The 25,900-nt window shown below is 46.4% G+C and overlaps 1 protein-coding gene and 1 long non-coding RNA gene across 2 annotated transcripts; both read left to right on the forward strand.

Moving 5' to 3' along the window:
• Positions 1-1,219: 1,219 nt before the first annotated feature.
• LOC309325789 lies at positions 1,220-13,124 on the forward strand. Its single transcript, XR_014150007.1, has 2 exons — positions 1,220-1,460; positions 12,944-13,124. It is a non-coding gene; the product is annotated as an uncharacterized lncRNA (long non-coding RNA).
• A 1,916-nt stretch (positions 13,125-15,040) lies between these two features.
• On the forward strand, positions 15,041-25,454 carry C1QL3 (complement C1q like 3). The gene is made up of 2 exons (XM_081833944.1): positions 15,041-16,083; positions 23,481-25,454. Exons 1-2 carry the CDS (start codon positions 15,496-15,498, stop codon positions 23,658-23,660), a joined length of 768 nt encoding a protein of 255 aa, XP_081690070.1. The 5' UTR covers positions 15,041-15,495; the 3' UTR covers positions 23,661-25,454.
• Positions 25,455-25,900: the final 446 nt, after the last annotated feature.

Here is a 25,900-nt window from a genome sequence, read left to right on the forward strand (position 1 = left end):
TTCTACCTCTGCCTTAGGAGGAATGCAAACCCACCCAGAATAATTTTTGAAAACCCATCCATTCAAAATGTTTTGGGTTTTTTTGCATTTAGCGGTTTGCTGCTTTTCTGCCTGCTTCAGTCTAATGCTGCCATTTTATAGTTTTAATTGTTTAGTAGTTTTAAATGTAGTGTTATTAACTGGATTTGTTGTGTTTTACACTCTTAATGTTAAATTTTTTATTTTATTTTATGGCTCCATCAGTACACACATTTATAGAAAAGCAGCAACAACAGTAACGATGGTGATGGAAGACTATCCTTAACCCAGTCCAGTCCTGCATGCTGCACCAGAATAAATTCTCCAGAGAGGCTGGGCGTATCACCCCTGCATGAGCAAAGAAAACTACACTAGTACTGATGTTTAGCATCAAGAGTGTGAGTCCAGGAAAAGGGTTCTTTGGAAGTGTTATGTACTGAAGTTCTCACCCTGGGCCAGCAGGGGGGATACTGTAGATAGTTTTCACTCAGGTCCACATATGCAAATAAGGGATTGAAAGTGACGTTCAGTGATTGGATAGGTACAGAAAGTGGTTACTGTTGCGTTGTAGTGGAGCTCTATATAAGCAGGCTGGCTGAACCCTTCAGTTCAGTTCTGTTCTGGCCTGTGAATAAACAAGAGCTGTTTGAAGAATTGCTGTGTCGTCTGATATTTTCACCCACAGCCTAACAGGAACTTTGCAAAAGTTCAAAATACCCTTGGCACTTATAGGGATCCAATCCTCAGCAGCTTAGTGGCCTGTTCTGTATCTTGAAAGAGGATTCCCTGGCTTGAAACACTCCCTGCTTTATTATCACCCCCACCCTCTCTTTTTTAGCCCTACAAATGAATAATTAAAATGATTGCAATTTGCAAAGTAAATTACACCATTAGCAACTCAGGAATTAATAAGCAGGGAACAAAGAGAATAATATATTGAGAGGCTGACAAGGGGAAAAATAACAATAAATCTCCTGGCAATTCACCACTCTTAGGATTTTAATTCTGAGTTCTCCACTCCCAGCTATCCATTCTTATTGCACATCCATCAAATTCCTGATGAATATAAAGGATCACCATATTTCATGTGTAAGGTTGCAGGTAGGGAGGAGCAATAGCGTGGGAGTCTAGAACTGCAGATGACACAATAGAGGGGCTTGTCCCTCCTGCTACTTCTGAGTCCCCATCATCTCTGCTTAAAGGCACCAGTATCCAAATCTCCATTTCAAAGGCCCCCACATTCTTACTTCATGGCCAACCGCTCCCCAGGACTCACTTGTTAAAGTGCCATAGCTTTTAATAAAAGGCCCGTGTGATTTATGCCACAGTTTATTCATAGATTTTAGGGGTTCTGTTTAATTTCAGTACCTCGTAAGAAGCATTTGTCTTCAGCCCCCTTAATATTTACTGTTTACCTCCTAAGGGAGAAAGGAAAAGGAAAGGTAAGTGTGATGGGATAGTGAGCTGCTTGTGCGTAAAAGCTTGATCCCTCTGGGGTTTGGCTGGTCATCCAAACCGATGCACTAACGGAGCCCCCAAAGCATGACTCCGTCAGTCGCTGGTAGAATCTGACAGTGGGCGTCTACGGAATTTACGCCAACATAAAAGCTCTTTGACAGACATGCGCTTTCGAGACTCTCTGCGTGACAGTTTCCGGCGAAGGGTGGGCGTTCCCAACGGGGGTCCCGTTACCTCTCCACTACTCTCACTGGAAGCATCCCAGAGCCTCCCCTCCGCTGTGACTCCTGCACTCCCCCTGCTGGTTCCCTCTTCTGCTGCAGATTCTCTCCTATTCTCCTGGAGCCTGTCCACCACCTGTCTCTCCGATGGCAGTTCCCTGACATCCACCTCCCCCCCAGGGCCCCCTTCACCCCCTCCCGCCTCCTCTCCCACTGGCGGTGAGGGCGGAAAGCCCCTGAAGGAACTCTCCTCGTCGTCCGAGGATTCTAACACTTCCAGCCACGGCGTACCGTCTCTCTCCCCGTCTTCCTCTTCTTCGTCGGAGTCGGCTTCTTCACCCACCCCTGACTCTGGGAACCCTTCAAACTCTCCTTCCTCATCGGTGGTCCCAAAGTGTTCCCTTCTAAATCGAGCCACGGGTTGCGGTTTTCTTGGGAAACGCTGATGAAATGTTTCTATTAAAACCTCGTCATTGACTACCTCTGCTGGTACCCAAGTGTTTTCCGACTCTGCTTCCCCCTCCCATTCTACCAGATATTCCACCTGATTCCCCTTCCACCTGGAATCAATGATTCCTGCCACGTTCATGTCGCGCTCTCTCTCTTCTATCACGGGCGTTTGGGTGGCCTCTCTCTCACGCTCCCCCCACTCGCGTCCCTCTCGGTACGGCGACAGTAATGACCTGTGAAATACTGGGTGTAATTTCATGTGACTGGGCAGCCTGAGTTTGAATGCCACTGGGTTGACCTGCTGTATGACCTCAAAGGGTCCCAATCTTTTGGGCCTCAATTTCTTACTCCCGCCCTTGAACGGTAGCCCTTGGGTGGACAACCACACCCGGTCCCCCACCCTTATAGTTTCACCTTCCCTCCTATTTCTGTCTGCTTGCTTCTTATATTCTTCCTTGGCTTTCTCTAAGTTAAGTTGAAGCTGACGGTGGATCGCCTCCATCTCTTCAAAAAAATATTCCGCCGCCGGCACGCTCCACCTCTCCCCTCCCTCTCCTGGGAATGCCCGGGGGTGACACCCATAATTTGCCAGGAAGGGACTCATCCCTGTGGACACGTTCTCCGCGTTGTTGTAGGCAAATTCTGCTAGAGGTAACTTATCCACCCAATCATTTTCTCTGTCTTTTACATAACACCTCAGGTATTGTTGTAAAACCCCATTTGCCCTTTCCGCTTGCCCATTGGTTTCTGGGTGCCGGGCAGTTGAGAAATTGAGTTCTACGTGCAGTAAGCTCATAAGTTTCCTCCAGAACCTGGAAGTAAATTGTTTCCCTCTGTCGCTGACCACCCTCAAGGGGGCGCCATGCAACTTGAAAATATGTTCTACAAACAACTTGGCGGTTTCCTCCGCTGTGACTGCATGTGAACAAGCTATAAAATGACACATCTTGGTTAATTGATCTACCACCACCATGACAGCTGTTTTGCCTTTGGATTTTGGCAGGTCCGTCATAAAATCTATGGATACTGCCTCCCATGGCCTTTCGGGCGTGGGTAAGGGTTGTAATAGCCCCGCTGGCGCCACCCTCTCTCCTTTCGCTCGCTGGCACCTGTCGCAACCCCTGACATATTCCCGTACGTCCTCCCTCACCTTGGGCCACCAAAACTCCCTGGTAACCAACCACATGGTTTTGTGCTGTCCAAAATGTCCCGCTGTGGGGCTGTCATGCAACTGCTTGAGTACTCTGCCCCTCAGTTCCCCGTCGGGTATGTACAGTGCCCCTTTGTAATACAACGCCCCGTTCTTTTCTTCGAACCCCCCTGTGTTCTCCTCTGTCCTCCGGAGCTCTCTGAGTTTCTCTTGGGCGTATTCATCGTTCTCCGTACCCTCTATCAGTTCCCTCTGCCCCACCAATGCCGCCCCACACACCCAGCGGTCTTCAGGGATTACATGCCTTGCCTCAGGCGCTCCCTCCCCCTCTAAGTACTCAGGTTTCCTGGAAAGAGCGTCCGCCCTCACGTTCTCAGAGCCGGGCACGTAACGAATCTCAAAGTGGAATTTGGAGAACTCCTGGGCCCATCTCACTTGTCTCTGGTTCAGCACTCAGGCTGTTCTCCAGTATTCCAGATTTTTGTGGTCAGTTCGGACTTGAACCTTGTGCTGCGCCCCAATCAGCAAGTGCCGCCATTTCCGGAATGCTTCATGAATGGCGAGCAGTTCTCGGTCATACACTGTGTAGTTCCTCTCTGATTTGTTCAACTTCCGCGAGAAGAATGCACACGGTCTCCATTCAGACGTATCTTTTCCCGGCTGGAGAAGAACGGCCCCCACCGCTCGGTCTGACGCGTCAGTCTCCACTCTCATTGGTTGTTGTAGATCCACGTGCAAGAGTTGCTCTTCCGACGCAAACGCCTGCTTTAAGCGTTCGAACGCTTGTTGCGCTTCTCCCGTCCAAACAAATTTCTTTTTGCTACTAAGACAATCCGTGATGGGCGCTGTTAAATGGGCAAAGTTTTTGATGAACTTCCTATAGAAGTTTCCGAAGCCCAGGAACCTTTGCACGTCCTTCTTGGTCTTTGGTGTTTTCCATTCCAGTACCGCTTGAACCTTGCTGGGATCCATGGCCAATCCCTTGTCAGACAACCGGTACCCCAGGAATTCCACCTCCTTGGTATGAAACTGACACTTCTCCAGTTTCACCCACAGCCGGTTTTCTCGCAGCTTGCTCAGTACCTCTCTTACATCTCGCACATGCTGCTCCTCATTGTCTGAGTACACCAGAACGTCATCTAAGAACGCTACGCAGTTCTTGTAGAGCAGTGGCCCCAGGACGTGATTCATGAATGACTGAAAACAGGCGGAGCCCCCTTGTAATCCGAAAGGCATAACGGTGTACTCAAAGGCCCCCAAGGGGGTGAACATAGTGGTCTTCCACTCATCCCCCTTTCTCACACGTATCAAGTTATATGCCCCCCTAAGGTCCAGCTTGGTAAAAATTTTCCCTTTTCTCACCCGTGTTAGAATGTCATCAATTCTGGGCATAGGGAAAGTCACTGGTTCTGACACTGCATTTAGGGCCCTGAAATCACATACAAGCCTGGGCTTGCCCGTGTTTTTTTTGTCCACAAAGAACACTGGGCTGCCCCCCACCGCTCGTGACTCTCTGATGAAACCTCGCTTGAGATTCTTGTCAATGAACTCCCTTAACTCCTGCATCTCACTGTCTGACATTGCATACAGCTTGCCCACTGGCAATTGTGCTCCTGGGAGTAAGGTAATTTGACAATCAAAGGGTCTGTGCGGGGGCAGTTTATCTGCTTCTTTTTCGCTGAATACGTCAAGCAAGTCAGCGTATTGTGGTGGCACCCTCCCTTTGTCCATCACTTCCATCCCTGCTAGAGTGCCCCTGGCGCCTGCCTGAGCCTCTCCCTCCTTGCAGTGTTCTAGGCAATGTGCTGATCCAAAGGAAACCACTCTCTGATGCCAGCCTACTAGCGGATCGTGTAGCGCCAGCCAGCTCATACCCAAGATAATAGGAGCTCCTCCCAAGGTGGCTACGTTAAACGCTATCAGTTCGGTGTGTCGTGCCACCCTCATTATCATTGGTACAGTCTGTTGGCTCACTTCTCCTCCCAACAGCTCCCTCCCATCAATCGTGGTAACCTGCAAAGGCTTACTCAATGGGATAGTCTGTATTTGGTGTGCAGCTGCAAACTCTTTGCTCATGAAATTACATGAGCTACCTGAATCCAATAGCGCCTTTATCTTCAGTGGGTGTCCGTTTGCCAGTTCCAGCAACACCTCTATCACAAGCGCTGGTCTTGGAGGTTCCGGCGTGGGCACATTCATTACTCCCTGGCCTGGCTGCTGTGCCCTGATGTTGGCAACCAGGCGTTGGCTTTTACTGGCTCCGTGATTTCTTCTTCCTCCTTCCCCCCAACAGTTCCCGCCATCCCTTGCCATTCCTTCCTTTGCGGACAGACTCTGGCAAAGTGACCTGGCTGTTGGCAGAGATAGCATCTCTTGCCGCTCTTTCCCTCCTTCTTCCGCCCTTCACTGGTGTTTGAAACTGCGCGCGCGCGCGCTGTTCCAAGTTCCATCGGCTCTGCTGGCGGGAAAGGCTGCTCCGGAATCTCTGGAATGCGGAAGTCCTTCCAACGTTCCCCCTTTCCTTCCTGCTTTTCCATAGCTCTAGCTTCCTGGCGTGCCCCAATGGACAGCGCTGATTTAGTCAGCTGATCCATAGACTCCGCCCTAGGCGCCCGGGAAAGTTCATCTTTCACTGCCGGAGAGAGACCTTCTTCAAACAGCATTTGAATAGGTTCACTAGCAAGGTCCCACCCAAGTCTATGAATCAGCATGGTGAACTCAGTCCAGTACTCACGTACAGATCGGCTCCCCTGTTTACACGCCATTAACTGCCTGCGCACCACTCCCTGCTCGATCTCGCTGGAAAACATCAAGTCCATGGCGCGGAAAAACTTCATTGTGTCCTTTAAGATTTCATTATTGGCTGCCATCAGGGGCCGAACCCAGTCCCTCGCCCCTCCCTCTAGATGGCCAATCACGTACGCCACTCTAGAGTTCTCGTCGGGGAAGTCATCAAACAGTAGATTGAGAGCATATTGCATCTCTGTCCTAAAGGCTTGATAGTTCCGGGGATCCCCCCCAAATTTCTGCACCAGTCCAGGCACCCGTCTGGCAAGTGGGGTGGTCTTCCCCTTATCTGCATCTTGAGCCCTCCTCTCCTCGAGCCTCGCCGTTTGCAGTGCCAGCTGGACCTCCAACGCCCTGTACCTTTGTTCCAGGCTTGGATCTGCGCCAGCTCCCGCTCCTGCTCCTCCGGTTCCGGATGGTTCGCTCATGATGCCTTCTGCTTGCACAAGCTGCTTTCAAAGACTGTCAGATTGCTGTGATGGGATAGTGAGCTGCTTGTGCGTAAAAGCTTGATCCCTCTGGGGTTTGGCTGGTCATCCAAACCGATGCACTAACGGAGCCCCCAAAGCATGACTCCGTCAGTCGCTGGTAGAATCTGACAGTGGGCGTCTACGGAATTTACGCCAACATAAAAGCTCTTTGACAGACATGCGCTTTCGAGACTCTCTGCGTGACAGTTTCCGGCGAAGGGTGGGCGTTCCCAACGGGGGTCCCGTTACCTCTCCACTACTCTCACTGGAAGCATCCCAGAGCCTCCCCTCCGCTGTGACTCCTGCACTCCCCCTGCTGGTTCCCTCTTCTGCTGCAGATTCTCTCCTATTCTCCTGGAGCCTGTCCACCACCTGTCTCTCCGATGGCAGTTCCCTGACAGTAAGCAAGCAATATGTTCCCATTCGTCAGGTTAACATCCTTAGGCCTCAGGTAAAGAACGTATCTGTCCTATTGTGTTGCTCCAAACAGTGAAGAATCCAAACAAGATCAATCCCAGTCCAAAGAAAGATGATTGAATGTAGGCTTGGAGGTTAGGGAAAGTTATTTCTTTTTTAAAAAATCTATCTATCTTTACAACAAACAAAAACAATTTGAAAAATTACACCTGCAGTTTTTGATTGCGGTAAATTGAAAGAGAAATTTAAAATATTTTTAAATGTGTGTGATGTTTTTCAGAAGAGGTCACTTATAAAGAACAGCATTGTGGGATATACATATTTAGAGTGTTGGGGAGAACAATAATGAAGACTGCAGCTGTTTGACTATTTTATTGTCCCAGTCTCTTGTTGCTTCACTGGCTGTGCTTCTTATTTATTATGGGTGTGGATTTGACAGAAAATGAATGTCATGAGTAACAAATGTGTATTAATTCGTGTTTTTCCATTATCCTGTTTAGAATATTGTATATTGGGGAGGGGACTTTTTCTTCTCTCTTTTTTCCTTTTTGGAAACAGCTGTCAATTTCAGCAGCTATCCCTTTGCAGTTGCCATTTTACTTTCCCAGAATGCTCTAGATGCTGTGCCCTTCCAGGGCCGTGCAGGACAAATTCAGGCCTGGGGGCCACATCTAGGGTCTATCTGATCCTCAGGATTCTCCACAGGCCACACCTTCCCATCAGCAACACCGCTCACTCCCTTGGCCTCACACCCTCTTCAAGTGTTTTTGCCAGTCTGGAACGTGTCCTTAAACTCAGATAACGTCTTTTGCTTCCCTTAATGAAGGACAGAGAAGAGAATGTCCATGTCGAAACAAAACTGCTGTACGAAGACAACATTGATATGCATTGCTCCACCCAATTTTGCCCTTGCATCTGCCCACCAATGGTATGTGCCCTTGGACATTTGCACAGGAGAGAATGTGGTCATTGGGGGTATAAAATTTCCCCACCCTATTCCATGGCTTTCTAAGAGAAGGGACTGTGACTGCCATTTCCCCACCACCACCCCAGAATTCCTCAGAACAATGCAATAGCCAAGACATTCTAGGAAAACAAAATGGCAGCCGCCAGGTGCTGACTGCTGAAAGCAGCTCTGCTGCTATAGCTCCCATAGGTGAAGGCACAAAAATTTGCAAAAGAAACAGGCAATGATGAAAAAATGAATGATGAAGGCAAATTCAAGTGAAAGCTTAGGTGCTGTGCTTTTGCTCCTCCGGGCAAAGTGGGGCATGAGGAGACCCTGCAACACCAGTCGTGCCATGGGGAGCACAAATGATGAGTGAGTGAGTGCTTGTCTGTCTGTGGCATATGTGTATGTGTTCAGCCTCCTGTCCTGTCCTCCCGAGCCAAGTGCATGAATGTGTTGTGCATATGTGAGATGCTCGTAGGTTAGCCTGTGACCCTTGGGACCAGGGCCAACCCTCAATGGGACCCTCAGAGGCTGAACAGGGTTAGCCACCACCGGTTGAAGCAAAAGTAATGTAAACAAATGAATAATGAAACTAACAATGTTTTAATAATGAAAACAAATGAAACAAAAAATAATTTATGGCACACCCTATTATTTGTGTTGGCTCTCTATTCGTCTTTTATTTTGCTGTATTTTTTATTCTTTGTTATTATCACATTTATCTTGGATTTATTATTGTAATTTTTTGATTCTGTAAAGGGTAGGCTTTCTGCAGTTATTTAACATGCTGTAGTACCCCACATTGTTCTAATCTCTTTGTAGGCTATCTAGATTATTTATTTCTTGTTTATAGAATAATTTTCCATTCCCTTAACTTGGCTCATTAAGTATGTGCTCTTTACCTCCTGACTGCTTAAGCCTAGTTTTGTATGTGTGTAGCAATATGTGCAGGTCCCAAGTATAAATGTTTCTATGGTACTCGTGTTTAGTAATTAAACTTTTTTTAAAATGGGTGGCATTTAAATGGGTGGTAATCCTATGGCCGCTTATTTGGGAGTAAGACCCATTCAGCTCAATGGGAAATACCTCAAAAATCATGCATAGGATTGTGCATGTCTGTTGCTTTCCTATACACCCCCCCTGTGGATGCAATATGGAACATCACAAGCCCCATTGGGTCTATTCAAAGTATGGCCAATTCTGGATCCAATCCACTGAGTTGTGTCCAGTGGGCTTTTTTCCCTTGGAGGGAGGCAACACCATGAGAAGAAGACTGCAGAGATATAACCCATCAGCTAGAATATATATTGTGTTTGATGATGATGATGATGATGATGATTAATTTCTACCCACCCATCTGGCTGGGTCTCCCCAGCCACTCTGGGCGGTTTCCAACAAAAGATTAAAAATACATTTGAATCCCTCTCTCTATCTACTCTATATTAACAACATTTAAAACTGGATACAAATCACACAAGGGTCTCAAAAGTACAAATGTGAAACTGTCCTCACTCTGAATAAATGGGAGATGCATTCTTAAAACAAACAAACAAACAAACAAACAAACAAACAAACAACCTTTGGCCAAAAAAGAGAGAGCTGGTCGGATAAGCACAGGGATCATACATTATTTTTATTTTAGTGATAGTTGTAACAAGGGCAAACTTTAAAGGGAAAGAACTGAAAAAAGACTAGAATTGTAAATATGTACAACTGGTTGGAAGATCAATGTGACAGTGGAGAGAGAGAGAGAGAATGGAGTCAAGAGGACAGTAGTGTAAGGGGAAGACAGAGGAGGGAAATAATGCTATTTATAAGAGCAAAAGTATTCCTAAAACAATGGTTTGTGATCATTTCCACCCAACCATTTTATAGCAAGCTCTGCAAAGAAACTTGGATTACACATGCTGAGCTCTTTTAGCATATCCAAAGTTAAAAAGGCAAAAGGCCTTTGAAAAGGATGCAAAAAAAACCCCCCACTGTGTCAAATACTTCTTAATAAATGAAGCCTTTTATCAAAGATTATGGATATCAAAGGTGACTGTAGAGATGAAATCAGAGGAAAAAGCAAGAGGGAGTTGCAAAGAGTGCCACATGTGCACTTCAAAGAGGACTCTGAATTTAGAATGGAAGTGTGTATTTAGTACCTGTTGCAGTACAATTTTATGAATGCCTGTAGCCATCAAATATACCGTACTCCATGGCAAAGCAATGACACCAAGTTTGTTGTTCTGATGGCATCCATTTTTTGCAACACCTATTCAGATATTATTATTTTGAATGAAGCAGTAAGAGAATACTAGCTGCAGTAAGAGAAGAATACTAGCTTTGCACATGACTGATTCATCTTCATGTGCTGAGTGGTTTATTGTGTGAAAAGTGGCTCCCAAACATTTTTATTAAGCCCAGTAAACCCCAAATTGTATATCCTATGCTAAATCTTCCAAAGGTGAGTACTTGTTTCTTCAGGTCAACTTGCTTCCTGTTGGTGGTTTAGAGGCTGTTCCTGCAACCTTTCAACAATAAATTGTGCTTTTTTTCATGACACCAAATGAATATTTGGTTGCACAAAGGTATGAGCAGCACTATCTGAAGTGAGCATAATATCTGAAGTGTGTGTGTGAAGACATGGAGGAGAGGACGGACTGAGAACTGCAGAATCAGCATTTGAAATGGTGAAATATCTGCCTGTCCATCGAAAACCCCTTGAAAGTGGGAAGAGGCTGCGCTCACTTGCAGGAGAAAAAGCTGCTCTTAGATACTCAGGCATAGTCCAATACATCCTGCAACCACACTTCTCTAACATTGTACAGTGGTACCTCAGGTTACATACGCTTCAGGTTACAGACTCTGCTAACCCAGAAATAGTACCTCGGGTTAAGAACTTTGCTTCAGGATGAGAACACAAATTGTGCTCCGGCAGCACGGCAGCAGCAGGAGGCCCCATTAGGTAAAGTGGTGCTTCAGGTTAAGAACAGTTTCAGGTTAAGAACAGACCTCGGGAATGAATTAAGTACCGGTACTTAACCCGAGGTACCACTGTATATCTTAGCAATGGAAGTATCAGAAACATTTCCCTATCCTTGAGGGCCACATTCTTTACAAGCATGTTGAATTAGAGCCTAGAATTTTTCCATATGTCTTAATCAACTAAATACATAAAACAGGATTAACTTGAGGGTAGCACAGTGGGATGGCTTGTTTGCCTAGAGCTGCTGCACTCTGAACTTAGATTAGTGCAATGGATCAGAGTGTGTGTGTGTGTGTGTGTGTGTGCATGTCTGCGCACCTTGAGCTGCTCAGGTTCCTTGAGCAGAGATGGCCAAAGAGACTTTGTTTCCTGAAGTGGACAAGATTCTCTCCACCCCACAAATAAAAACCAACTGGGCTGACTGCTGGATTTTAGTTCAGCACTGGCAGTGGGACAGCACCTTCCTCTGCACCAGGCTAGCTGAGGCAGTTCTTGTGCAACAGGCACCCCCAAACTCGGCCCTCCAGATGTTTTGGGACTACAATTCCCATCATCCCTGACCTGTTAGCTAGGGATGATGGGAGCTATAGTCCTAAAACATCTGGAGGGCCGAGTTTGGGGGTGCCTGCTGTGGAACATACAGCTCTATCTCCCGGCAAAGAGCTGCTGCTCCTGACTTCACAACATCTGTTGCCTGACTCTGTCTAATTGTAGAGTCATCCCTGACCCTGGCACGAATAACGTGGACATATATTCGGAGCCATTTCAACGTAAACACAGATCTTGAAACTAAAAAAAGGCAAATGAGATTTACAATGAAAAGTTTCAGTGCAGACTAGTGCTCCTATTCGAAAATACAGCTAGTCAATTGCGCCCTTTCCTGGAATACTCCATTCCATTTCCCTCCCCCATCATTTGCCTTTTCTCCTCCCCTGGCATCTCATGTATCTACTGATCATGCTTAGTCCACATTTTGATAGGGGGTGGGGGATGCCCTTAAAAAAAAAAGTTTCTACTTCTGCAAACCTTGGGATTCACCCAGCATGTGGATATTCTAATCACACCGTACAAATAGCATAGAATCATAGAATCTAGAACTCCCTGCAATACTGGAATCTTTTGTCCAACGTGGGGCTTGAACCCATGACCCTGAGATGATGAGTCTCATGTTCTACCAACTGAGCTATATTCTAATAATCATTCCTGTTTCTCAAAATAGCCCCATTTGGGGTACCCAGCCATCCAACAAAACATTGCAGTGCAGAGTGCTCTCTGATGTTCCACCAGTCAGGAAGCCACACCTTATTTGCCTTTCTCTTCTGCATTTTTTTTCATCTTTATCATAGAATCATAGAGTTGGAAGAGACCACAAGGGCCATCGGGTCCAACCCCCTGCCAAGCGGGAAACACCATCAGAGCACTCCTGACATATGGTTGTCAAGCCTCTGCTTAAAGACCTCCAAAGAAGGAGACTCCACCACACGCCTTGGCAGCAAATTCCACTGTCGAACAGCTCTTACTGTCAGGAAGTTCTTCCTAATGTTTAGGTGGAATCTAAATCAGGAAATATCCAATCATCATTGAACATGCTGTTTCCCCCCCAACTTGCCCCTCAGATTTTATTCCCTATTCTTCCCCCCCCCCTTTTCTTTTTTGGTACTTCTGCAACTTGGAGGTTCTCTCAGCCTGCTGACACTTCCCCCTTATGTTTTGGCTACATAATGATCCACATATGAGGAATGATTTTGTCAGTAGCAGTGTGGCATAGCGGTCAGAGTGCTGGACTAGTGCAATCCCCATTCAGCCACTGCTTCTCAGCCCTACCTACGCAGGGTTGTTGTGAGGATAAGCTGTAGTGGGGGGGGCATGTTCACCCCCTTGAGCTCCTTGAAGGAAAGGTAGGATATGACTGCAATAATAATATTTAATGATAGATTGTGCATACTTTTTATAGCTAAATATGATGCTCTGAAAACTTAATGTTGATGCAAGGAATACAAAAAACTGGTTGCACTTCTGACTTTTCCATCTTTCTCTCTCTTTACAAAGAAAACCTTCCTTTGGGGAGAAGTTGATGTAGCATAAACAAGACAGACGCCCGTTAAAAAGAAGAAGAAAGCCTTTCACAGGATGGCCTGGGAGCTTGAAGCAAAGGGATCTGGCAACTGGATTGTGTCTTTGCGAGATAACAACTTTATTAAAGGTTGAGCTCTGACAAAAATCAGAAAAAGGGGCGGCGTTGGGAATATTTACAAATGCCAAAAGCTGAGGCTTTTATCAGCAGCACGCTGTGGAGATAAGGAGCTGGGCTGGTCCATCTGTGGCATGGTGTGGCCACACACTCTTTGCTTTTTGATTCTCTTAGGGAAGAGTGCAAGGAGCCGCTGGCATTTCTACTTAAAAGGAAGAATCGATGGATCTTTGTATCCCCACTTGCTGCTTCTTTGACCTTATTGTGTTATGGAACAGAAGAAAAAGAACGGGAGTCCACGGGGGGGGGGGGCGGGGGGCGGTATTATAAAGAAGAGATTCGTGCTACGCAAGCCCCAGACAAGATCACAGCTTTCTGATCAACACTCACCAGGGACGGTGTTATTTGCTGCTTTTGCTCATTTCAGATTCTTGCCCCGCCGTAATAAGTCACACTCGTTCAGCCATCATCCCTGTATTGACAGGCAAATGTCACCTGCATTTGATTGACGTCCAATTGCTCCTGAATGCAGAAGTATGATTTAGGAATCAATTTGGCCTATTTGTTTAAGGCAGCCCTGTTCTGCCTCGTGCTTGGAAGGGAAATGGTACTAGCTTGATATCTGTTGCAGAGAACTACCAGTTCAAATTATGGAAAGCTGGTGGCTTAGTCACCTTGCCGGAGAATGACATTCACCCCATCTCCAGTGGGGAAGACAGGAAGGAGGGATGGAAGGCAGTAAAAGAAAGGAGAAGTCAGTTGAGCAAACACTACCTCTCTTTGGGAAAACGTGCTCAGAGCTGGCACAGAAACTTCTTCCTTGTCTTTGATGTATATCGCCTTTGCTGGAGGGTCTCATAGCCTGATATATTTAAAGAAGCACTATTATAAAGATATTTACAGTGTTGCCTAAGGAAATATTGTTAACAGACGACTAATAATAATAAATAATAATAATAATAATAATAATAATAATAATGCAGTGTCTGGCCAAAGAGCAGCGGAAAGTCCTTTGTATCCTACATACTACCATAGTTCCGCATTTAATTTCCTGAGAAACAGACAGAGGGTATTTTTTCCATGTGTTTTAGATAGATGCAGATTTAAACCAGGAAACACGTCCAACTCTGTGCATGACAGTGGTTGGAGCGGATGTTGTTTCCAAATGGCTTTTTGCTGGGTGAACTGTAATACACTGCCCTTGTATTAAAAGTGATATTTCACATGACAGACAGAGACCGCTGGGGGAACTATCCAACAAGAAGTGTGGGTGACCTTTACATTCTGGATCAGTGATCTGAAGGTTATCCAAAAGGTGCTAAGTAGATCTCTCTCTCTCCCCCTCCTTGATCTGCTCCAGCAAAAAAAGAAAGAAAGAAAGAAAGAAAACGGGGTGGGGGAACTGTCATCACTCAGGGCTCAGCAAGGGAAATGCTCACAATTTCTCCGCTCAGCGAGAATTAAAAAAAAAAAAAAAGTAAGACGGGGAGGGGGGTTGTGGAGGGAGAGAGGGGAGGAAAACATTTCCCCACACTTGTCAGAGAGATGCCAAACTCTGGGCGAGTGGGATGAGCCGAGCAGATGCTGGGATGAGATGCCAAGGCAGCTCCCCTTTCCCCTGCGCTTTCGGGCGCTTATAAATTACCCCGGCGGCGCCTCTGCCAGCCTCCTCTCGTCGTGGCTGCGCGCGCTCCGACGAGCCTGTGGGCAGCTCCCGGCAGCGGCACCGAGCGGCTCGCGGACCCCGGCAGCTTCAGCCAGGAAGGCGGCCAAGGCGGACGACGGACGGGGAGCGCCCCTCTCTCCTCCATCCGGCTGTGGCGCGAGCAGGATTTCCCCAGGAATCTCCGATCCCGCTCCCCTTGCCGAGCTGGTGTAGCTGACTGCTGAAGAGACAGAATGAATGAGTGACGGAAAGAAGGGGTTGGAAAAAGGAGAGGGGGAGAGGTGAAGAAAAAAAAAAAAACCCCCCGCGGGAAGGCAGCGAGAGAGGCGATCGGGAGGAGCAGAAGAAGGGAACTTGATTCGAGCTGGCACAGGCGGGGGGGAAAAGTCGATCGCCAGCAGCAGCATAAAAGTGTGCGCGGCTCCTCTCGAGGGGAGCAGCGGCGGCGGCGGCGGCGGCAGCCACAGGTGGCCCCGACGGGGAGCGAGGCTCTCGGGACTCGGCCTTGGGGATCGGGCGAAGGAGCCCTTCCATCCAGCGCGCTCCTCCCGGCCGCGAGGAGGAGCACGAGGGCGAGCAGCCCCTGGGACGCGGGGAAGGGGCCCCGCGAGGATTTCGGCTCGAGGAGGTTCCCGTCCCGCCATCAAGATTTTGTCCAAAAGCAGGCAAGAGGATCGCCCTGCGCTGAGCCGCCTGGTGGGCAGCAGGCGGCGGCTGATCGCGGCCGGAGCGCTGGGGGTGGTCATGGTGCTGCTGCTGGTCATCCTCATCCCGGTGCTGGTCAGCTCGGCGGGCACGTCGGCGCACTACGAGATGCTGGGCACCTGCCGCATGGTGTGCGACCCCTACGGCGGCACCAAGGCGCCCAGCACGGCCGCCCCCCCGGACCGAGGCCTCATGCAGTCGCTGCCCCCCTTCATCCAGGGCCCCAAGGGAGAGGCCGGCCGGCCGGGCAAGGCCGGGCCCAGGGGGCCGCCGGGGGAACCCGGCCCGCCGGGGCCCGTGGGCCCGCCGGGCGAAAAGGGCGAGCCCGGGCGCCAGGGCCTGCCGGGCCCGCCGGGCGCGCCGGGCCTGAACGCGGCCGGGGCCATCAGCGCCGCCACCTACAGCACCGTGCCCAAGATCGCCTTCTACGCGGGCCTCAAGCGGCAGCACGAGGGCTACGAGGTGCTCAAGTTCGACGACGTCGTCACCAACCTGGGCAACCACTACGACCCCACCACGGGCAAGTTCACCTGCTCCATCCCCGGCATCTACTTCTTCACCTACCACGTGCTCATGCGCGGCGGCGACGGCACCAGCATGTGGGCCGATCTGTGCAAGAACAACCAGGTGGGGCCTGGCGGGGAGAAAGAGAGGGAGGGACGGAGGAAGCCGCGGGGAGGGGAGACCGCTTTAGGGGGGCAGCAGCAGCAGCAGCTCGGATCGAGGCCAAAGAGGTCAGGCTTGCCATCTGTTTTTGTTTGCCCGCGTTGGTATTGCCTGGCACGATTCTCCTGGTTGGCCAGCCAGGTGGAAATTCAACAGGTGAGGCAAAGGCGAGAAGAGCGCGTTTGTGCCAAAGCTGCACCTGTTGAATTCCTGCCGGGGGGAGTTTGCCAGCCCCAAACCCGAAGGAATTCAGAGGAGCGCCGCCTGGAAGTGGTAGTGAGTAGAAGAGAGGCCGCCTCAAAGCCGGGGAGATGGGGAGATTTGGGAAGGTGCCCAGCGCTTAATTCCTAATGTTAAGAGATCTCTTTTGTCAAACTAGCTTGGAGACTTTTAGGAGCTGTGAGTGGTGAAGAGATGGGACTCTGCGTTTATTATATATCCTTTAAGACACTCTTCCTTGTTCACGTGCTGAACGGCTGAACCTGAAAGTGGTGAGCAAGAGGGGGCGGGGGGCGACGGACAGACAACCCCGGGATCGTTAAAGAGGTCCCGGGGCTCAGCCTGCCCGCTCAGAGGAAGGAGGAGCTGCGGGAGGCTCCCCGGAGGCAGCAAAGGCTGGAAAGGGCAAGGAAAAGCCACAGGGATCGGCTGCAGCGTCCTATGTGCAAAGTACTGAGTAAGCGTCGCTGCTTCCCGAGGCGACTTAAGCTGCTCCCTTCTCCCAGCTGGATAAATGGCAAGGAAGGGCTTTTCCCTCCCCTTATGAGGAAAGGCTAAATTCGGGAGGAAGCGGTGCACCACGAGCCTGTACCCATCCCTAAGACTAATCCCCGTGGACGCCTTTCCTTGCTCCCCTCCTCCGCCAGGGAAAACAGCGGAGGCTCCACGGGACGTCCCTAAGCAAGAGCTGCGGCTGGTGGCAACCCCAGGATAGGGGGCTTGCGACCCCCATCGACGTGAAACTCCAACTCCCATCAGCCTCAGCTGGCAGGGCCAATGGCCAGGGATGATGGGAGCTGCAGTCTGGCACCCGAGCCTAAGTGGGCGCGTTGGAAGGGGCGGTCCAGTCAGTCGCCGGTGCCTCGGGGGCAGAAATGTTGGCCGAATGAGCCCGAGGGACCCCCGCGGAAGAAGGGCGGGCTGGCCGCCTTTCGCAGCAAGAGCGCGCCTTGCCCTCCGCCCCGCCCCCCATTAAGTACAGAGAGTGAAAGTGCCTCATTGATGGGGCTCAGTGGCCCGTGAGTCGCAAAAAGCAGGCGGGCGCCGGGTCAATCAATTCATGCCGGGGAGGGGAAAAGGAGTCCTGAGAGAGAGAGAGAGGGAAACGGAGTCGTGCGAAAGAGGAGCCCCGACCTTCCTGGGGCGGGGGGGGGGGGAGGGATCCGGGAATAGGAATCTGGGGCGGGCGCGTCCCCACTGGGGCACCCGCCTCCTCTCCCTTCCCGAGGTGTGAAGGCGGCGTCTAGTGGAAACCCAGCCCGCTTGTGTGCCGTCCCACCTCCCATGGTGGTCGTTTCTGAGGCAAGAGAGAGACCCCCCTCCCCCCCTCCTCCTTTAATTGGGTCTCTTAATAAAGGCTCCTCCTCTCTCCCTCCCGCCCCCCCCCAGCCGCCTCCTCGGAGTCACAAATGAGCGAGGCCGCAACAACAAAATGGGTTTACAAGGACCCAGGGGACGCGGCGCGAATCCAGCCGCGCTCCGTCATTAAGGGCAGAACAACTCACCTCAGGGATTTTCTTGGCCAGGTTGCAAAAAGCGAGGAGAAAGAAAGTAAAGAGCGCGCGGCGCGCAGGCGTAGTTGTTTGCGTTTGTGGGTTTTTTGCGTGTGTGTGCTTTAAATGGAAATTAAAAGAAAAAAAACTGGTATGAAAAGCAGTCCCGTCGAGAAATGCTTCCCCTCTCGCCCTCGCCCTTCTTTCCTTCCTTTCGCGCGTCGCCGGAGGGCGAGGGAAAAGCGCGGGCCTTTTGCTGCGCGCCTTCCTCGTGGCGCCGGAGGGAGAAAGGCGGGGAGAGGGTGGGGATTGTGGCGGGGCGGCTTCCCGGGGGTGAGGAGAAGCTCCTGAGCAGTGGAGGAAGGAGCCGTTTCCAGACAGGGGAGGCTCTCCGTCTGCTCCGACGACGGAGCAGGTTGGAAAGGATCTCTCTGGGGGACCCACCCACGCCTCCTCCAGAAAGGAAGAAAATGGCCGGCGCTGGGAAGGGACTGGGCTCAAGGGAATGGGAACTTTCCGCCCCAGATTCGTTGCTTTAGGGATAATAACCTGGCCAGGGTGGTGGTTGTTTTAAAACTTTTTTTATATATACAAACTCAACATTCACAGGTTGAGAGACGGGGAGGGTAAATGCTAGAATGACAAGCATAAGTTCAAGATTCATGGCGCCGCTGGCACTGCACTAAACATAACTCCCGGCATTACAACCCTATCAATACATGTTTTTATTTACTCAGCAACAAGTCCTACGGTGCTCAGAGTGGCTTACACATGCACAGGGTCGCATAGGGGAAGGAACTTTCCAACCTCTGTTAAGAGGAAGGTCTGTGAAGAGGTCGGTGAAGCTTTAAAAACAACATCATCTTTGCTTCCAAATTTGGCACCCCTTCCCAGCCACACTTCAAGGCTTCACTAGGCCAAACATTAAAGGATCACACATTTCTATAAAGTGAAAGGCATATATAATCCATTTTAAGTAGTCAAAATGGTGGCACAACTGCCTGCTGCGTTTGGCTTTAAAGTGGCCCCCAGAGATCTGACATACATACCACACACAAACACGCATTAGTGCATTAGTTATTGTCTTTGTAAGCAAGATTGATAATGGCACAGGGTAAGATAAAATGAGTCAGAACATGAGCCTAGAAGGGCTTTGTTGATGCAGAAGTCCAACAGATTGTTTATGGGTGAAAATAAAGTATAATAAACATTACAGATGTATGCACAATCAAATATAAACATTTAATCCTAAAAAAGGGAAAACCAAAAAAGGAGTTTGATCAAACTACCACATGTTGTAAGTTTAGAAATAAGGTAGCTTTTCAAACCTTTATCAGAAAGTATGAATTTTACATTTACTTCTAAATAGTTATTTTATATCAGTAGGGTGCTAAATGCTGTTCAGTAAGCATAGATTACACCGTTTCTCCCCAAAGGGCTTGCTGGTCATTGTTTTCATATTTACAGCGACTCACCAGACTATAAGGGGTTCACTTTTAATATTTTATTTTCATTCATTACTTTATATAGCCTTAATTGTAGGTAGCACAGTGAACATGATTTCACAGTATTCTAACCAAGGTTCCAAAAAAGCTGAAATATGATACTGCGTGTTTGTAGAAAGTGCCTGAGACTGAAGAGATTTTTTTCCCTGAAAGGCAGAATAATGAAGCTGAAATTGCTGAACACTGGTACTGGGGAATACCAGTGTACTGTAACCAGATGAGAGCTCTTTCAGTCACTTCAGCTTTGTGTTAAACGGCAGATCACAGATGGAAGCATCAAAGGCTGGTATATTAATCTGATACGCCACTTAACCTTTTGTTTATGGTTTCTCAAAAGCACTGTAAAAATAAAATTATGGGGACATCAGTAGAAATTAATCAAATTAGCAAACACCTGCCATAAATATTGCTTTTAGAGATGAGACCACATTGTTAAACATTAAATACAGCACAGCAAATTGCCATGTCTCACACGTACAACCATCTGGTTCAGAGAAAAAAACTTTTTAATTTTGGTTATTAAAAAGCATTATTAACACATGATAGAAATAAAAACAGAACACAGTAGAGTGCATGGCATATTTTTATGATCATAAATATTAAAATAAGCCTGAAGATAGACTAAGTACATAATTCCAGACATTTATAAATTGCTTAATTTAGTCACTATACAAACAGAATAGACAAATATTGATCATGCAGCTCTGAACTCAGTTTATATTTATTCAGCCATAAGAAATTCTTAAGACATTTTTTTCAAATTAGTGAGTAGCTTTAGTTTGGGGGACTGTTTGATCTGATGAAGCTGGCAGCTAATGAACTTGGACAATAGAGCTTTCAATAAAAAATATTGGTGGGACTGGCCAAAAAGAGAGCAGGGTGTTAATAGATTCAGCATGGTAATGTAGGAAAGCATGAGTACCGAGAGTGAATATGACTTGCAGGGTTGGGGGTGGAATCATTCAAGAGCAACATTTATTGAATATCTCAAGGACTCCCATGTAACACATTGCCTTCCTTAACAGTTAGCTTAAATATAGAAGTGCTGAAGCTATAACATAATTGGTTTGTTTGCAGTTTTAATGTCCCTGTATACTTGTATAACTCAGTGAGGCGAGCCATTGTGAAACTTATGTAACACACACATTAATTGTTTTTAATTTTGAGGCACCTTTAACGTGTGCTGCAATACACATAGGGTTTTTTCTAAGATGGTCCTTATAGGCTTTAAAAAGAAATTACATTGGTTGCCAAACAACAACAAAAGAGGCAGAGTCTTGCAAAGGTAGCACACACATTGTATGGGATCAAGGTTAAGTCACAAGGCATTGTAGCTACACACAAAATGACTGCAATCTGCAAAGTATTTTTAGGAGTTCAATCAATAAATCTTTCAATTCTTTTAGTGCAGACAATGTCCATTGCTGTGGAGAGTGCCCACTGCCTTTACATAGTGTTCATAGTGATATATGAAGCACATTTAATGCTAGAGCCAATAGCAAAATAGACCTCGTGCTTTTTTGTGGGGGAGTGGGGAGGATTCATCAGACTGTAACATAAAATGCTACATAAATTCAACGTGCAGCATTTAAATAGTGCATGAATGGAATTTGCACGATAATTTAAGCAGTCCGATTGAATAAAATGCAGACATTGGTTGAACTTAAAACACTGTGATAATAATTCAAATAAAACCAATCATCCATTCTTCCTCTTTACTATTTGTAATATCAGTAATGATCTCAAAACAGGGTAATTCCTAGGGATGAATATTTCTGGGATTAATGGTCTGAAGTCACCTGCTCCTCCCAAGCACCCGTTAACCCTTAGGAAATACACAATTTGATAGTTTTTGCTTTATGAGTAGCCAAGGCAGATCACTTCAATATGTGTCATATTTCTGAAGGTACGAATCCAAAGTAGAATTGCCTAGGATATTATACAGTATATCAGCTTAAATTAGAACATTTGTTAAGCAATTACAAATCTTTTAAGCCTTGCTATATGATGCACAAGAGGAGGTTTTTCCTGCTTCTGTGATTTCTAAGCTTCCTAATACCTTATGAGATCTAGCATGGTGAAAAGTCTTATCCATTGTTAACATTTCTGAATTAATGTGGGATCATATCACATGAAAATTTAATTTGAAAACCTGTCATTTATACTTTTGAAAGGCACCTGTGTATTTATTATTTTTTTACTTACTGTACATTTTTCAATTCCAAAAAGATTTTAAAAAAATATATCCAGGAGATTGCATGCCAAGTTATGCATTATTTAGTTTAGGTTTGAAAAAGCACTAAATCACCAGCAGTCATGTATATCTGTGGTGGAATAAGAACAGGCAAAAAGGCAGATGATATGTTATACTAACATAAATTGCATACAAATAAATAGTTAAATATTTTGCTACTGAAACCAAACTCTTTAAGTTTTCTGAACGATTCTGTTAAACTGGTCCATGTGCAGTTCTACTTCAGTGGGCTTAGAATTGTGGCCAGGTTTGTCAATTATATAAAATTAAATATGGCATTCTTTAAAACTCTAAGACACAACTCTAAGCTTGTAGACATGCATAATTAAGAATTCAGGATTTTAAAATATAATCTCAAATTAGAAAAGCTGGTGTGATGTACATGTTCCCTGCATTAGTTTAATTTGCTGAATGGCTTTCAAACTGCATATATTCAATGAATGTGGAGGTAGTTGATTTTGTAGCTTTCTCCTGCTCCTGTGTTGCATCTTCTTCCTACATCAGTTTAAACTCTGCCTTCAACATGATGTAAATTTCATTGATTCAAAGGCATCAAGGGGTGGTTTTATTATATACTTACCCTTCTTGACATCTCTATGATAATCTCATATCCTTTTCTCCTACAATGGGCCTGATTCTGATCACGAGCCAAGCCAACAGGAGTCAAGTGCAATGTTAGACGGATGCATACCTGTTGAATCTGACATGAGATCGAGACTGTGGCTGGCTTCTCCTGCCTCCCCCAACCCCCTCCCTCTGCTTGGGCTCATTAGGTGGGATTGTGCTGGCCCAGTGGAATGCTAGCTTATTCCTTTTTCATTTCATATGTTCACAAGCTGCTTTGAAAAATTCCCCTTCGCGTCAGAAGCAATTTGTCATGCATAGTGGGAGGCACAATTCAAGGAAAATAAGGTGCAAAGCACACCAGCAAAACACCAGGCTCACAGAACTCAGCATCATGCTCTAACCAACTGAACTATCGCTGCTTGTTTCACAATTCTGTATATTTTGGCTTAAGTCTAGAGCACTGATCTGGTGAAGTGACTAGTGTACTGGTTCTGAACACCTCTTATCATTACAATTCTTGGGCTGACCTTGGTACTGTCTGTTTCTCATCCTAACATAAGAAGAATAATCCTCACCTACACTACCCTGAGCTCTCAAGAGCACGGGCTATGCACAGTGCTGGATTTACGTATAAACTAAACAAGCTATAGCTTAGGACCCCACTCCCTTGGGGGCCCTCCAAAAAATGTAAGGAAAAAACCCTGGATGTACATTTCCAAAATATAAGATAAAAAGCAAATAAAATAAAACCTACATACAGCAACAGTGTTTTGTATTGTGTAGGCTCCTATGATCAAAATAATGGGCCCCGCCTGCTAGCCTTTTGTTATGTCCAAATGGCTTTAGATACCTATTAGGTCCATAAATTACCATATAGCATATATTCAACACAAAAAACAGTGACAATTAGCTGTTGACAAAGGAGAGCTGGACATACAAAGGGCCCCATTACCTTCAGTAGCTTAGGGTCTCATCAAACATAAATCCAGCCCTGGCTATGCATATGGGAAACAAATACATAAAATAGTGTTTCTAGTTATTAGAAGTGATTTTGCCAAAGGTTACAGGCGTATGTTGATAGACGGTAGTCGTGTATTATTCAGTCAAACAAGCTGATGTTGGGTGGCGTAAGTTAAAATAATTTGCTATGGCTGACTCTTCTGCTAGTCTCTGATATGTCAGTAGCCACAGTGGTAAAGGCAGAACCTTTTGCTACCAAGAAGAGCATTGGAGCAAGCCACCCGTGCACTTCTGTTCCACAGAGCTGACGAGTATTATAATTGCAAACCACATATTCTCATTGTGTTTTGTTTTATTTAGGTGCGAGCTAGTGCAATTGCTCAGGATGCAGACCAAAACTACGACTATGCCAGTAACAGCGTCGTTCTACATTTGGAGCCAGGAGATGAAGTCTACATAAAATTAGATGGAGGGAAAGCACATGGAGGAAACAACAACAAATACAGCACATTTTCTGGATTTATAATTTATGCTGACTGATAATTAAGTGAAACACAAAATCACATTCTTCTAAGTGATGGATTCACGTGGCAAAAAACACAAAATCGACGAATCAAGAATCCCAGAGGATACTGGCCGAGGGACACCTCATTAATGTGGGGCAAAATGCTACCTGACTCACATCTGTACAACCCAGAGAGCGTGTTTTAAAAAAATATAGAGCAAGTTAAACAGATGTGTGATCCACTATCGCCAAAGCAAAATACTACTTGTTGTTAGTGTCCATGTGAATGAAGTCCTATATAGATCACAACTTTTATAGAGGAAAAAAAAATCTTTAAAGCACTGAATTATTTCTTCGGCATATATGATACTTTTGGTGTGCTATGATCTTGCTGCTTTTATCCATCCATCAGCTTTGGTACTTGTGACTTACCTGCTAACTATGATGCGTGTGGATCCAACTCATAGTATGTGGTGAGGAATGATTTTACAATAAAAAGAAGATGTAATTGAATTTTTGCTTATTCCCTCCGAAGGAATTATTTGCCTTGTCCTTACATGCCCTTAACTACCTAGAAATAGAAAATTAACCTGCTTCAAGCCTTAGCTCTAATTTAACTGTATATAGGTGCAAGTCAGGGGTTGAAAATGATTGTAGCACAGTTGTGTCTCGTTTTCCATTTTTCTCTGTTGCTCCAGTCCGTTGATTTCTTGCACACATTTTGTAGCTCCAGCATATGCAGAAGGAGTTGCATCACCCACAAGGGTTGACCCATTCATCTCAAGAGAGGGAGCAAATCTGTGTATAAACTCCTTTATGCAAATAATTCTGCTGCCTCCACTGAAGTGAATGGGCAGTCTCTGCACAAGCAAAGGGGCCACATGCACATGGAAGCACTTGCAGTGCTCTGAATCAATGTGCAAAAGAGAGAAAACCATAGAAGAGTCCAGTTCTGTCAAGACAATATATTGCAGTTTCCATTAGGTATATGATCTGGTGTTTTACCTTTGCTTTAAAAACCTAGTCAAGTGTTACAAAGATTTCTTCCCACCATGTGGGTCATCTTTTTGGGGAGACCATACCCTATTTCCAGTGTCATATGCCCACTATCAGCAGTGTCTCCAGGTGCAACATTTTTTTCACAGGCACGAATAACCATTGGCCTATAAGGAAAAACCGTAAAAGTGGATACTCGATGCTGGGGGAGCAAGTGTTGTCCCAACATGTTGCCAAATGCAGACCATTTGCTTTGCCCTTCACAACTTGATAACGCTTGAGCCTGATCCTACCTACATAATTTTCACCTTGTGTTTAATTTCTTGGGCTCCATCCACGCTTAGCTACTGCTGGATGGGAGTGTCTCCTTTATGGTGCTAACACACGCAGCATGTAAGGTAAATACAAACAGATACAACTGTTTATATAGCTTCTCACACAGGCAGCAGGGTGCCAGTCACACCCTGATCCAATGCAGTCCTGTCTGTAGGGTTTGGTATATTTGCACACATAAAGTTAAACATTTCGTGCAGGTACATGTGTATGTGTACATATACGGAAACGGGGCCTTGAGCATAATCTTTTATGCATGTCATCTCAGAAATAAGCTCAAGTATGCATGCATGGGATTGCAGCCTTCATCATGTTAGAATGTGAGAGAGAGGATTGTTGGTGCCTGGCTATTTATCAGATGAGTAAACTATTTTTACACCCTAGTTGTAGAGCAAGCTGTCCCAGCATGTGCTTAGGATGGTTTATGCAAATAAACTGTTCCACTGCAGCATCAGAAAAGTCCTACAGTTCGATAGACCATCAATTACATTTAGGATGGTGTTTTTCATGGGCAGAATGCCTTTCAGTCATCTTATTTCTGTAACAAGCCTATAAATTAATAGCTATGGAATTAGAAGGTGGAGTATATGATATGCCAAAAGCCACCAACAGAACCCATAGCTAAGTGTTGGAATATACAGGTCCGCTAGTGTTAAAGCAACAGTATTTATCATTATTTATATATCATTTTCCCCTCAAGAAGATCAATGATGTGTGGTAAATCACTATAAAACATAAAACATAGAAAGCAGCAGCCTGATTAAACTGATTTGCCTTCCTAAACACATGTAGTAAAGGAGCCAATTCAACTCATTACACCCTTTTTACCAGTGACACTTGCTCTCTCCTGCACCTGTTAGTATATAGACAATTTTAAGACAGCTGTTCTTAATGGACTATTTAAAGTCCGACTGAAATGTGTGTTCAAGAAACAAACAATATTGGA

Source organism: Podarcis erhardii (genome assembly GCF_964252035.2).
Source record: "Podarcis erhardii genome assembly, chromosome: 12".
Lineage (NCBI taxonomy): Eukaryota > Metazoa > Chordata > Lepidosauria > Squamata > Lacertidae > Podarcis > Podarcis erhardii.

Coding starts and splice junctions, on each gene's coding strand:
- C1QL3 (XM_081833944.1), top strand. CDS start 15,496: ATGGTGCTGCTGCTGGTCATCCTCATCCCGGTGCTGGTCAGCTCGGCG. Junction 16,084..23,480: donor ATCTGTGCAAGAACAACCAG/GTGGGGCCTGGC, acceptor TGTTTTATTTAG/GTGCGAGCTAGTGCAATTGC.